This window comes from Xylaria bambusicola (genome assembly GCF_022495145.1).
Source record: "Xylaria bambusicola strain CBS 139988 unplaced genomic scaffold F5B22scaffold_15, whole genome shotgun sequence".
In the NCBI taxonomy this organism is placed as follows: domain Eukaryota; kingdom Fungi; phylum Ascomycota; class Sordariomycetes; order Xylariales; family Xylariaceae; genus Xylaria; species Xylaria bambusicola.
This window is the reverse complement of record NW_025953568.1, coordinates 59796-73547: the sequence shown is the minus strand read 5'-3', so window position 1 is coordinate 73547 and position 13752 is coordinate 59796. Positions and strand designations below refer to the sequence as shown.

General features: G+C 47.1%; 3 protein-coding genes across 3 annotated transcripts; 1 reads left to right on the top strand and 2 right to left on the bottom strand.

Annotated features, from left to right (window-relative positions):
- F5B22DRAFT_601914 (SGT1-domain-containing protein) lies at positions 1-2561 on the bottom strand. The gene has a single exon (XM_047974648.1). It carries the CDS (start codon positions 2259-2261, stop codon positions 369-371), a length of 1893 nt encoding a protein of 630 aa, XP_047831798.1. The 5' UTR covers positions 2262-2561; the 3' UTR covers positions 1-368.
- F5B22DRAFT_94932 (uncharacterized protein) lies at positions 2523-7103 on the top strand. Its single transcript, XM_047980720.1, has 4 exons — positions 2523-3110; positions 3171-6407; positions 6468-6568; positions 6622-7103. The coding sequence occupies exons 1-4, from the start codon at positions 2994-2996 to the stop codon at positions 6665-6667; spliced, it is 3501 nt and encodes a 1166-aa protein (XP_047831797.1). The 5' UTR covers positions 2523-2993; the 3' UTR covers positions 6668-7103.
- Positions 7104-7161: 58 nt separating this feature from the next.
- On the bottom strand, positions 7162-7959 carry F5B22DRAFT_645400 (ubiquinone biosynthesis protein COQ9; the record flags this gene model as incomplete). The annotated part of the gene is made up of 2 exons (XM_047978578.1): positions 7162-7494; positions 7546-7959. The coding sequence occupies 2 exons, from the start codon at positions 7957-7959 to the stop codon at positions 7162-7164; spliced, it is 747 nt and encodes a 248-aa protein (XP_047831796.1).
- Between the last annotated feature and the right edge of the window lie 5793 nt (positions 7960-13752).

Here is a 13752-nt window from a genome sequence, read left to right as displayed (position 1 = left end):
GTACCTACCTACCTACCTACAGTTAATACCTGTAGGTACCTCTATATTAGGTACCATAATAGGTACCTAGCACCTGGGCAATCCTTCTTCCATAGGTACCACATCACAACCCATACTGCCGCTTCATTATGAAAAGCAGATACAGACTTCCAACATCAAGCCTTAGGTACCACGCCTATAAGCACCTAGATACATATGCAGCGCAGCAAATACATACCGGGATACGTGCTGCAGTAGGCAGACGAGCACAGTGCCTACTCGTACCGAGACAAGGGTGTCGTAGCCGGGAAACTACCTGTGAAGGTCAATATAGACCGACTTGATATTCAGGGGTTTCTTTCTCTACTTATCTTATATACAAGGTCTACCTACTTCTGATCTTCCGGCTCTTCATCTTCATCTTCATCCCGGGGTAGCTTCATCCCCATCATCCCCATCAGATTGCCAGCTGGACCAGCTAATCCGGCCTGGCTCTTGAAACTTTCGAGGAGGTTCTTTGCCAAATTGTAGTCAATGTCAACTTCTTCGTCACCACTGTCTTCGACCGCCTCCTCAGCATCTTCACCTTTGTATTGAACAGCCAGGTCTTTTTCAGAATTCAAAGCCCTGGTTCCTTCTTGCTTGACATCCAAACCCAGTGCTCCATACTCTCTCAGCTCAGCCTCCATCTGTGCTGCGAGCTGTCTAATGGCTTCTCCATCTTCCTCCTCTTCTCCGCCCTCATCTTCCACTTTTGTGTCTCCCTTCCTCTCATGAGATCTCTCCAACGAGGTCGCCATTGGAAGATCTGTCACGTCTTCTGGAGGCATACCCATCATTTCCCTCATCATTCGGTTGAACTGGTCCTCATCAAAGCTGACTGCTTTGTCTTCATCCTCACTGCTGTCGTCGTCAAGCTCGGGCCCTTCACCGCCCTCATCTGAGCTATCATTATCTTCGTCCATATCGTCTAGCTCGGCTCCCTCAATACCTGCCGTTTCGTCGTTAAGAAAGTCTTGGAAACGAGACACTATTTTGCGCAGGTCGGCTTGGGCTTTGGAGTCGCCAAACCCTTTATGTTTCTCCGCCCCGCCTCTCCGCCTCCCCTGTAGCTCATTGTCGAAGTCTTCGAAATCGATGTTCAGCCAAGCCTCGTCATCTTCTCGGTTGATGTTTGGCCAAGTTGTGATGTCCTCGTCAGTAGGTAGAGCATTGTCGCCATCTTCCTCCACATCTTCAAGAAGAATTGCGAATTCGCGTGCTAAACGATTATCTTTCTTACTGGCGCTTGCAGCAAGGATCTCAAAGCCGCTGGCCACTTTCATTCCTAGCTCAAGGCGGGCTAGTTGTTTTCGTTCCTGTTCCGTGATAGGACTCGAGCCTTCTTGAGTTCGCTTGAGAATATCACTCCAAAGCGGTGGCACAGTGAATTGCTGAGATTTGAATTGTGCAAATATTACTTTAGTGAATCTAACACTAACTGTTACTAAGTCTTTGGGAGGGAAATGCAAATCCGGGGACGCGGTCATCAGTGGCTTCAAAGCCGTGGGATCTCGTAAATAAAAGGCCTCAGTAGCCGGGGCGATTGCTGCAGGCTGCTCATGAAGAATGAATACCAGCTTCCTGGGTATAGTGATGAGAGAATGATGCATCAAGGCTCTGATATTGTCCGGATACTTCTCCAGGCGATAAAATGCTTCAGCCTCTATGAATGGAGAGTGCACTAAAGCGTCTGGGTGCAGTCTGATATAGCTGACTGCTTCTATCAAGGTAAGAGGCCGTTTCTCCCCCGAGCTGGCGGACAGGGGAATAAGCTTCAGCTTTCCCTGGTGTATCCAAGTGCGATTACTATCAATCTCTGGGCTCAGCCATTTTGGAACAATGTTGGCTGCTTCGACTAGGAGAAACTCGCCATCACTGTCGAACACTCGAACCCATAAAGATGGGAAAGTCGTGGTCAGGGTCCTTAGCAAGTAGACTATTAGCCACTCATCCTCGATGGAATCGCCGTAATCTGTCGTTCCGTGTAGATAGACTAATCCATCTGCTCTCTTGACCTGGAGTTGGAAGGAATCTCTTTGCCAGATGTAGTCCTTGGTTGTGGTCAGGCACAACTGCATGGCACTCCTACGGATATTTTCTAGTTCGGCCAACAAGGCACGAGGCTCGGACGCAGTTTCAAGTATGAACAGCATGTACTCAACGCAGTTATCGGGTAGAGTCCTAGGAAATGGTTCGGATCCAGTTTGAAACATGTGGTGGTTCCCTTGTTGGAGATCCATGCTTAAGATAGCAAGGTTGAGAAACCCTATTGATGGTATAGGTTGACAAGGAGACGCCGAGATTGGTAGCAGAGTGCTAGGAAGGGCTATATGAAAAAGATCATCCCCTTGGGTCGAAGAGAGAGAGAGCTCGGCGCCTCAAGACTTAATTTTTCATATACCATGATATCTACCTACATATGGTAGGTAGGTATCTTACTAACCAAACCTTTGAAGCTAAGTAAGTATAATAAGGTTGCTAGGTAAGTAGGTACCTAAGCAATAATGTAAGTACTGTGTAAGTACATTAGGTACCTACCTACCTAGGTACCTATGCACTGATCTGCAGAAGTGGGGTGAGGGTGGCTTTTGAGATTAAATACAGGTACCTAGGTAGGTACTTACTTACAGGCAACTGGGGCATATTTAGTGGGAGCTCAGTGCTCATCGCGTCCCGTCGCGTTTAGGCAGAGCGCGGACGCCAGCTACGCGTTGCGCCCTACCTGCACGCCAACTACACTACACTTCACATGCACCTACTCCTCTAGTAAGAACCTTGGAATTGATAGTTCGAACGATTTGGCATTCATCTGAAATTGCTACTACGTACCACGGTCCAGGAAGAGCAGGAGAGATAGAGCAATACGCTTTTAAGTATCTCTAGACCCATGATGCTGTTCGCCCGCGGGCACTTAAGGTACCTAGTATTACGAACTCAGCATCAATCCTCGCTAGAACCGGGCCAATATCAATATGCCTTCTACAACCTCTTCTAAACGCTCGCGCCAGGTCGCTTTCAACCAGGACGCATCTACCGATGATTACACTATCACCGAAACCGCAGCGAGCTCCAGTCTTCGAAACCAGACGGTTAGCCTGTCATGTTATTAGCAGCTCCAAAGACACAGATGAACTAACACCATACATTAGCAGCGAAAGAAAGCCCGTCTCTCTACCAACGACGCAGGTCGAAAACCTCCTAGGCGCAACCATGTGGATGACGAAAATGACGAGCCTATGCCCGAAGCCGAAGATGAGCCAACACCCCCTCCGGCAACACAGTATGAGCTCATCCGCGATCAGGACTTCAGACATCTGGAGCACATCGAACAAGACGACGAGCGCGCTACTCAGCGCCTTAGGGAACGCCCCACCATCATTGGCGATAACCATGCAGCTGACAATGCCATTATCGAGAGCATCACCTGCATCAACTTTATGTGCCACGTCAAGCTCCACGTCGAGCTTGGCCCCCTCCTAAACTTCATTGTCGGCGAGAATGGTAGTGGCAAAAGCGCTGTCTTGACCGCCATCACATTATGTCTCGGTGGAAAGGCCAGTGCTACAAACCGTGGTGGCAGTTTGAAAAGTTTCGTCAAGGAAGGCACCGAGCATGCGAGCCTGGTAGTCAGGCTCAAGAATCAGGGCGAAGACGCTTACAAGCCCGATCTATACGGTGACTCCATCGTCTGCGAGCGATGGTTCACCAAGACTGGTTCTAGCGGCTTCAAGGTCAAATCAGCCGCCGGCCGAATAATGTCCACCAAAAAGGCCGAAGTGGATGATATAGTCGAGTGGTATTGTCTCCAAGTCGACAACCCTCTGAATGTCCTGTCTCAGGATAACGCTAGACAGTTTCTAAATGCCGCCACACCTGCAATGAAATATTCATACTTTGTCAAGGGTACTCAGCTTGAACAACTCGATGATGATTATAAGACATTGACCCAATATCTCGAGGACCAGGAGAATAAGCTAACTGAGCTTGAGGAGAACCTCGCGTATCTGAAAGACAAATACGAGAAGGCAGTCAAGCTGAGGGATGCCGCCAGCAAATCGAATGAAATGCGCAACAGGGCTCATGTATACAAGGATCAGTTAGCATGGGCTCAAGTGGAGGAGCAAGAGGAAATACTCAAAAGAAAAGAAGATGCTATTGTTGCAGCACAAGAGCAAATCACCAACACATTGCAGATAATAGCTGAGAAAGCCCACATACTTGAATCCATCGACAACAGGATAAAGCAAGCTGAAGAAGCCTTAGAAACCGGTACCCAAGAAGATGGCCAAGCAGATGATGTAGTACGAGAAGTGAAGGAACGCTTTGAAACTGCAAAGGAAGCTATTGCAACACTGCATTCTCAAGAAAGAGAAATGCACGGCAGTCTTGATAATTGGGCCAAGACTGTCAAAAAGTACGAACAGTCGATTCGTGAAGAAGAACAGAGGCTGGAGAAGATGAATGGTGGGATAGTTACTGAGAAACAGAAGGAACTCGATGAAGCTCGTCGGCACGAAGCGAGAATCAAGGAGATGATAGCAGAACATCGACCTGGCCTTAAACCCCTGGAGGAGGCAGAACAAGAAGCACTCAATGAGACGAAAGAGCCCACCAGCATTCTTGCGCAGAAGCGAAGCGACGTTCAAGCTGCAGAATCAAGCTTGCGAGCTCTCGATCAGAGACGAAAAGATCCACTTGATGCCTTCGATAACAGACTTCGCCAACTTCTCAAACATATCGAGGAAGACCGTGGTTTCATACACAAACCTATTGGACCATTGGGGACGTATGTACAACTCACCAAAACCCAGTGGATGCCTATCCTTGATAAGTATCTTGGACCAAGTCTGAGTGGGTTTATCGTCGAAAGTAAGCCAGATCAGGTACGTCTCATGGGTCACATGGACAGATTACGGATTCAAGGATGTCCTGTCTTCATAGGGAAGGCATCTCTAGACAATCTGAGAGAGCCAGATGCAAGATTTAATACTATACTGAGGGTGTTGAAGTTTGACGACAAACGTGTGCGTGATCATATGATCATCAATCATCAAATCGAGCAAACCCTTCTTATTGAAAACCGAGCTGAGGCAGAAAATGTGATGTTTGATGGCCTTCCCGAAAACTCAGGGGTATGCCTTGCTTTCCAGGAAAAGAAAAAGGGCCATGGTACCCGTATCACAAACATTCGCGGCAATCTTTCTACAAGTCCTATTACGACTAATATTGGGCATAAACCACGCATGAAGACAGATCAAGATAGTCAAGTTCTTTATTATAAGGATCTGGTGACGCAACTTCAGGCTGAATATCGGGATCTCGAAGGTTCGAAAAGAACTGCAGAGCAGGCAGTTCAACGTGCTAGGCAAGCAGTCGCACAGCACCGCCGACGTAGCAAAGAGCTAAACAACGAATTCACTAATGCCCAAGTTGCCATACATCGTATCGAGGCAGAGCTCGACAATTTTGAAGGTATCGACGATAGGCTTCAAGGTCTCAAAAATGATCTTCAAGAAGCGCAAGAGAAGAAAGACCACTATGGCAATCAGTATGCCGAAGTTGCTATCAAGAAGCGAGAGATGAATACGGACATCGAAAATCTCAAACAAGAGATTAATGACGCTAAACTGATGTCGCGAGATCATAAAGCGCAGGTCCTCAAAGCCAAGGATAAGGTAAACAGACTTAAGGAAACCAGACACATCGCTCTAAGTGAGAAGAATATGGCCCACGAAAATCATGAGGTTGCAAAGGTGGCGAAAACACAAGCCGAAACTTCTCGGGATCGCCAAGCCGACTTCGTCCAGGACTATATTGAAAAAGCTAGTAATATTGCGCCCACGCGGGTACACATACCCGAAGGGGAAACCTACCAGAGCATCGAGCGCAAGTATGAGTCGATACGTGAGCAAATGAGTAAATTAAGACAACAGATGGGTGCCTCGGAGGAACAAATCAACACTCGTGCCACCCAAGCGACTCAGGAGTACCGTGACGCCAAGGAGGGTGTCAAGAACATCCGGATGACGTCTGACTCGCTGAAGAAGGCTTTAATGGATCGCCTGGCCAAGTATCGAGAATTTCAGAGGCATGTATCGGCACAAGCACGGTGCAATTTTGGCTATCTTTTAAGCGAACGTGGCTTTAGGGGCCAGCTTCTCCTCGACCACAGATCCCGGAAACTTGAGGTTATTGTTGAGCCAGACAAGACGCGAGAGAACGGTCGAGGAAGAAATACAAAGACGCTCTCGGGCGGCGAAAAGTCTTTCTCGTCTATTTGTCTTCTTCTCGCTATTTGGGATGCCATGGGCTCTCCACTACGTTGCCTGGACGAGTTTGACGTCTTCATGGATAACGTCAACCGTGCAATTAGCACAAACATGCTTGTAAGTAAAGCATTTACGACACGATGCAATGATACAACGGTGAAACTAACCAATGGGTAGATTGGTGCTGCTCGTCGCTCGGTAGGCAAACAGTTTGTCCTAATTACACCTAACGCCATTGAAGGCAGAGCGAAGCTTGATAAGGATGTCAAGATCATCAGGTATGGATGCAAACTCAAAGAGTGAAGCCACTCGTAAACTAATATGCTGACAGGCTCACTGACCCTCGTCAACAACGTCTCCCCGAGATGATGCAATAAATATCCATCAATGTCTTGAGATCGAATCCGTGAATTCTCTTTCTTGGTTGACGATAGCTTATGTACGGAGTTGGGGACCCGGGTTTCGTTTCGGAGGTCAATATTCGCTCATGGAAAGCAGGTATGTTCGGGCTAGCTACGCGGCAAATGCCACTGATAGACCACGCGCAGCATTTTTGGCGCGTCTGGTGGTATGACATGTTTAGAGTGAGTACCATAGATAAAGAGGCTTCGATTCAGCCTTATATCGAGATGGCTTTACTATTAGTGGATCGCCTATTTGATATGCAACAAGATGTTTGAAGCTGCTCCTATGCATCCATATGTGACACATGGTGAGAAAATCTCTTCCCAACTGCTATTGGTACAGAAATAGACATGCTTTATACATATACGGGATAGCTCCATCTAGCAGTCCATATCTACCATCATTCATATCGACAATTAATAGTACATAGTTTAATGGAAGCTCTCTAATTCAAACCAAGTCTTTTTCATATCCTCACACCCTTACTTCTCAGCACATTCACACCAGCCGAGGCAGTAAAGCCAATCCACTGTGTGAGACCACCGACAGCATTGGATAAAGTGCTACCCTCAGCGAAGCGGCGTTGTAAAAAGGCTCGCGTTTCTCTGAATCCCGGCGATTGGTCGTTCGTCATGAACAGTTCGGACGAGGCGTAGATTATGGATAGGCCGCCGCGCTTCGTGTACCACGAAGGATCGACGGAGGTGTCGCCTGCCTGAAAGTGTATCTCATCAGCCAGGAGCGCGAGCTCATGGAGCGATGCCGGTACGTGGGTTGGCTGGGCCATTATAGCCAGGGCCTGGGCACTTTAGTCTCGAGTTATGTGAAGGGAGATGGGCATTGCTCAGACCTCTTGCCACCTGTGATTCACCTCTTGGTTGCCCAGTAACCTCTCCCACGTCAACCGCTCCACACGCGCAGGAACAGTGGTAGCGCTCGCATCTTCGGCGAAGATGGCGTCGCGACGAGGCGCCAGCGCCTCTCGTTGCGTCACGAGGTGGTACTGGATCAGGCTGAAGGGGCCCTGGGGGAGTAAATTGGTACTAATATCTAGATACCCAGCATCTCGGGCGCCAAGAGACAGTGCGTGCTGTGTGAAGCCGTGTTCGGGGACGTGTTTGTAGGCCGCGGAGAGGATGGATTGCTCGCATGTGTTGAAGGCACCAGGGGGCGCTGGGTGGTCGTAAGAATGGTAGGGCCGTCGGACTGCTGGCTGGGCTCGGCGAAGTAGGTTTAGGCGTGCGAGCGCCCTCGACGGTGCCATTGTAGATGTATGTGGAGGAATGCCAATGACTACGTGCGTTGATGTTGGCCACTTCAGAGCGAAACCTCAATACTCCCGAAATCACATCATGAGGATTGTCTGAATACCTATCCGATAAGTTCTAATACCCCGATAAGCCACTAAGATTCGCACCATGTACTTCACCGGTATCCACTTATTACATATGTATGTACGTCAGCTCACGGGTGTTTACTCAACAACGTCCTTCAAGCCAAGCCTCAACATGTTCCGAAGCACGGGATCTTTCTGCCAAGAGCTCTACATGCTAAAAAGCTACGGTACAAATACGTCTAGTCATCACATTCTTAGGATCATGGCAAGGTGTCTTATCATAACACAGCTAGGTACTATCATTTACTGTTGGGGAGGAAAACTAGGCTACGGGTAATGCACAAGATTTATATGAGCCATCTATAATATACCTAGACCATCTTGAAACTTGAGAAATAAGCCAACGTACAAGGCTGTCTGCCATCCATGGTAATCGAACTAACAATTCATCGACGTACATGAGAGCAAGCAGCCGGCGCCCCAGCTATTGGTAGGTTGAAGCAAGGGTTATATAGGTTATTGTGGATGATTGGTCTGGGCCAGGGTCAGGTGAGGTGACTCACCACATACCTGGCTCCATGACATTATTGGCGGAGGGCCATGGAGAAGCACATCGGCGGCTGTGAGGTATGTATTACTGATTCATTTCTTCATAGACAGCCAACCACCCTCTGCCTCAGCAGGATCTACCATACAAAGAGCCTTTTTTGATAGCAAGTTCAAGCGGCCGGAGCTGTGGAGGAATTGTGCCATATAAAAAGTAACTACCCTAATATCCGCCATTTGGCCCTTTGAACGTGCCGTTCCCAATAAGAATATATTGAAAGATTCAATATTGATCGATCCCCATGTCTTCAATTTTAATAAGGCAGTGTTACACGACTTTAATTTAATTTGTAGAACCAGCTCCGAGGTGGATAGGTCAGTCCTATCTCTTGTGAAAACCATAACGCATTCATTCACAATGATTAGGTTATATGGACCGTGTCTCAATGTCGGTGAACGAAAAATGAGACTACATGGCAGGTACATGGCTCACAAGCCTGCCCAGGAAATGATTGTATTACCACTGCTACTCAAAATTTGAGCAGGTAGATTGCAGGTTGGTTGCGTACCTAGGTACCGAGTCCTGGAGAGTCTTTAGCCACATCTCACTAAAGCATGGTGAAGCGGCTGCTTCGAGATATAATTCGTGTTCATTTTCCAACCCACACCAATGGTGACATTCGTAGGTAGGTCGGCAGGGATAACGGGTATATTGACCTGCTAGCTGTAGGCAGCAGGGCAGTCGTTTGCCTGAAGGCGGTGAGTTCATGCTCGACATTGTTTATCTGTCAGTCTCGTTCCAGGTGTTAGCCATGCAGGCCCTACTCAACAGAGCTATTGATACAGCATTCCTAAGTTCGCAATCGAGCGGAGTGCTACTCGGAGTCAGCACATGTGCCTAGTTGAACTGTAGACTGTCAATGTTGGACCTTATGAGGTTTGGATAGATATCGTTGCCAGTAACCGAAACACTTAAATATATGGAATTTAGACAACGGAAGCTACCGGAGAATCGGTGGTTGTGCACCAACAATTTGTACAATGCATAATGCAGATCAAAGCTGCAAATTCAGTGTCTCGCTAAAAACCCGATTGTCTTAATAGTCGCATTTGATGAGGGTCCTATTTCTACCGCAGCTCGACTCGATATAAGGCTCATATGGGAAGAATCGATTCAATTTCTTTCTTGATCGTCTACTTATCGTCCCACACTGGGTTGTAGGTATATTACGAGGCCGTATTTGAGAAGTTTTGTTGTCAAGTAATTATCAATGTGCTGCATGAACATCGCTCTGGTCAGTACACCACTGTGTAGGACCTAGGATGTCTCATTTCCTTTTGGCGTCCTCCTGGCGTCTACCTAGGCATAGATGGGCCTTCGTAATCTCTTTGTGAGTGCCACTGCAGGATCTTTGGAGTGCTTCGATGGCTTGGGGGCCACTATCCTGCATGTATTCATTATTAGTATCCAGGAGACTGTAATAATCTGTGTCTTTTGCAGTACGAAACTCTGCATACTCCCGCCGGTGTCCTAACTCCATCGATAGATTATAATACTAGGTGCGTCAAAGGGTGACCCTCTTTCAAGCTATGCCCCCATACAGCGAGACCAAAGCGTGGGTGGCATGCAACTACCTATTCCCGCACTGAAAAGTATCTCATGGCGCCTAGAAACTACAGTGACAAAATTGACAAATCACTGGCCACGACGGCAAGATCAGTTAGCCCTTCTGTTACCAATAAAAAGTTTAGATACTACCGGTGTAGATAATTGCACATGTACGGAAAGCCAAAGCACAGTGTTATGTTAACGCTGGAAATTCTAATATAAGCAGGTACCTGCTCTTCTATGGTGACCGGTACATATAGTAGAGGAGATAGATATTGGACACTGTTCACTCACTGTTAATTCTCCCTGCGATTAGTTATATTCTAGTCTTATGGAAGAGCTGACCAATGTAAGCCGTAGTAGATGCTGTGTCAGCGCCTCTTTCAGGTGCTAGTACAGTAATTCTAGTGTCAAATTACGGGAACTGATTAATAGAGGAGTGACTCACATGTGTACCTAGTACGGCCAAACCAGGCCACAAGATTTTCCCCAATGGATTCTCGGACAGGGGTTGAGCATAAAATAATAGTAATAAAAACTCAATGTCACATAGCATCTGTATGAGTGATTGACAGGGCCATATGCCACGTTGTGTGGCGAGCAAGGAACGTCAAAACGAGTGGTGATGTGAGGTGCACAGCGTCCAAGTGTTTTTCCCTTGCGCACAGAGCCACTGGGCCACTATCCGAGGGATATTCTAATGAATAGGGTGTTGAGATTTGCGTGGAACACAATACACGGAAATTGACGATCTCTCGCTCGCCCGGAAAATTGTCGTGCAATAAGTAGCATCCGTAAACTCACACTGACTGTGGTTTGTAGCCTGCAAACACGGACCACAACTTCGGCTGCTAATAGTGTAAACTAAGTATAACCCAGTAAACATAGTAGCTATTTCTCGAAGCAAAGGGAAATGTTAACAGAGCAAAAGGTAGTTGAGCACCTACTAGGCAGCTACATACATATGCAGTCTTGTAGCAGAGATAGATAATTTATGGATAAGCGCCAAGAAAAGCCCGACTGTCATATGCTGTTCATCGACTCCCGTATGGCCATAATCTTATCACAGTCGTATTCTCTGCGGGTATCCTCAACCCACGTGGCCGTGAATCGCCTCCATTTAGATGGTTGGGTTGAAGAAGAATTTGACTTGCAACAAGCATATTGTACAGTAGGCAGGTCTAAGTTGTGGAGACCGATAGTGGAAACTCGCAAGAAGACAAGGGTCGTAAGGTAAGTAAGTTCTAGGAAACCCGAGGCTGCATGTTCAAAAGCCATCAACCTGAAATCTTTCCATGAAATGCCCTCGATCCAGGTCCAATCATCTTTCAACTGGCTCACCTTAGACAAATCACGCCTCTTTTTTCCTGGGAGACCCAAACAGGCTACTTGTCAATGTTGGTTGTCTATAATTATGTGGCTGACATCTAAGGCTAGCAATAATTAGCTCCTATATGACGACCATATATATGCGAAAATATACTACCTACTTATACATACCTGAGTTTACAGAACAAAGCAAACGACCAAAAGTCTAATCAGATACCACAGATATGAGCTAAAGCTATATGCACCCGTATACTTGATGTAATATCACTTCTGGAAAGTGAGGGGTGAACATGCACAAATGGAGCTCTTGAAACAATAACGGGGAAAATGACTCGGTTTTAACTAGACACAGAGTGTTAAGTACGAGCCCACCAGAGAATTCACAATACCTAGGCAAGCTCGGCAAGGCATGCGAGTCCCTGAAATCTGTACTCTGTAAGATGGTCGAACCGCATATCGCCGGGCAGTACTTCGTACGGGCTAGCTGGTGCGCACGATGATAGGCCAATGCCCTTGCTATGATGTGCTAGTAGCGGCATACCTACCGGAGGTATTCATGGAGTCATCTACATACATACTTACCCACAGCATCTCCACTACCAATGAGGTGTGTGCGCAGCGCAGGTGCGCATCAGCCAGCATAATTTTTTTTACGCATTTCCGCTTTTGCCAGGCTGCATCATCCTGCAACGGGGCAAAGTCCAATCTGGCATGGAGTTTTGGGATCGAGAAGTCTAGACCAGCACAGTACCAATGTTTCTCATCACGACCTACCTAGGTATCTACCTTTAACTACATATTACCTATAGTATGTAGGTACTCGCTACCTCCCAACCTCCCCAGTCTCCCGTAACGTGTGTTACCAGGAACCTGGCAAAGACATACAGAGACACAAATATACTAGGTACCTTACCTTACCTTACCTTACTATAGGAATGATCAGCCCACGAGAAACGAGCCGCTTCGTTGCCAACACCGGCTCAGATCCGTGCTTTGAACGAGAAGGACGGCAAGGACGGCGGTATCTGCGTGGCGCAACTTGAGGCAGGACGAAGGCGCTTGCTACATTGGTCAATGGCGAACATGCATGTATACAACATCATATTATACTACTCTTGACTCAGATGGCTGAACCACGAATCAGGGAGTATACACAAACAGCCACTAACACATATCTTTTTTACGATGAATGAACAAGTCATGGGTCCCTTCCAGGTGTAGGTGCAGTCGAGCAGTTTCAGGACACACCTGGCATCGATGTTACAAATCCCGGACCCGTCGTGTTTACGCATAACGGCCTCGTCGCGTGCAACATTCTCGTGAAGAGAAACAGTCCGAACTTAGCAGCTATCATCGACTAGGGTTAGGTGAGATGGGATCCTGCATATTGGGAGTATTGCAAGGCGCGACAATTCAAGGTGCCAGACGACCGCTTCTACTACGATTATGAGCTGGAATGGAAGCGGGAATACTTGCCTAAGATCATGAGCCCGGTGGATGAAGTGGAGGTCTGGCATTCTTTTCTACGCTTTGTACTGTTGAGGATATGAAATTAATATCTGCGAAGTGCGGCTGCAACACTTCGATCGAGATAAACCACGCTGCAACAACGTCTTCGACAATTGAGGAGCCAAAGTTGTCTCTGATCAATAATTTAGGGCTCTTAATATCACGTCACGGCGAACGTACTAAAAGTTAGGATATAGCTAGTAGTAGGAGCTACTACTCTATTAACGAAAGCCATCAAGAGTCAAGAAGGAAAGAAAGAAGGAAGGAAGGAAAGAAAGACAGAAAGGGAAAAGAATAACTAGGTAGGTACAACGAGACAGTATCTCTTTATATCCATATTTGCCCCGTGTAAATGTAAATACTTTCCTCATCTGGGTGTAGCTTAATATGTAAGAGGTTTTGTAACGGTTAGGACATGAATTGACTATCCTGACGGGTGTGAACGGACGGCAGCTAGCTGGTCCACCTCCTTCGCACTTCTTCTATGATGACTTTGTTCATAACAGAAGCCTCGTCGCCTCTTTCTTCCTTTCTCTAGCTTAGAATATTTGTAGATAGTATGGATACCACTAGCTGCCAAGCTCAAGGTACGACCGTTACAAGTCTGTACTGGCTGTGACACAGGCCGGCTTCCTGTTGGTTCGTAATGATAAATATATAAGATATATATCAATATATCGACATTCCTTCCTCTACTAATAGACTAGCAAGCTCTTTGATCCACTCTC

Excerpts from the sequence above, each read along its gene's own strand:
- F5B22DRAFT_601914 (XM_047974648.1), bottom strand. The coding sequence starts at position 2,261 with ATGGATCTCCAACAAGGGAACCACCACATGTTTCAAACTGGATCCGAA.
- F5B22DRAFT_94932 (XM_047980720.1), top strand. The coding sequence starts at position 2,994 with ATGCCTTCTACAACCTCTTCTAAACGCTCGCGCCAGGTCGCTTTCAAC. Across the intron at positions 3,111-3,170 it reads CCAGTCTTCGAAACCAGACG|CAGCGAAAGAAAGCCCGTCT; the intron begins GTTAGCCTGTCA and ends ACCATACATTAG. Across the intron at positions 6,408-6,467 it reads CAATTAGCACAAACATGCTT|ATTGGTGCTGCTCGTCGCTC; the intron begins GTAAGTAAAGCA and ends ACCAATGGGTAG.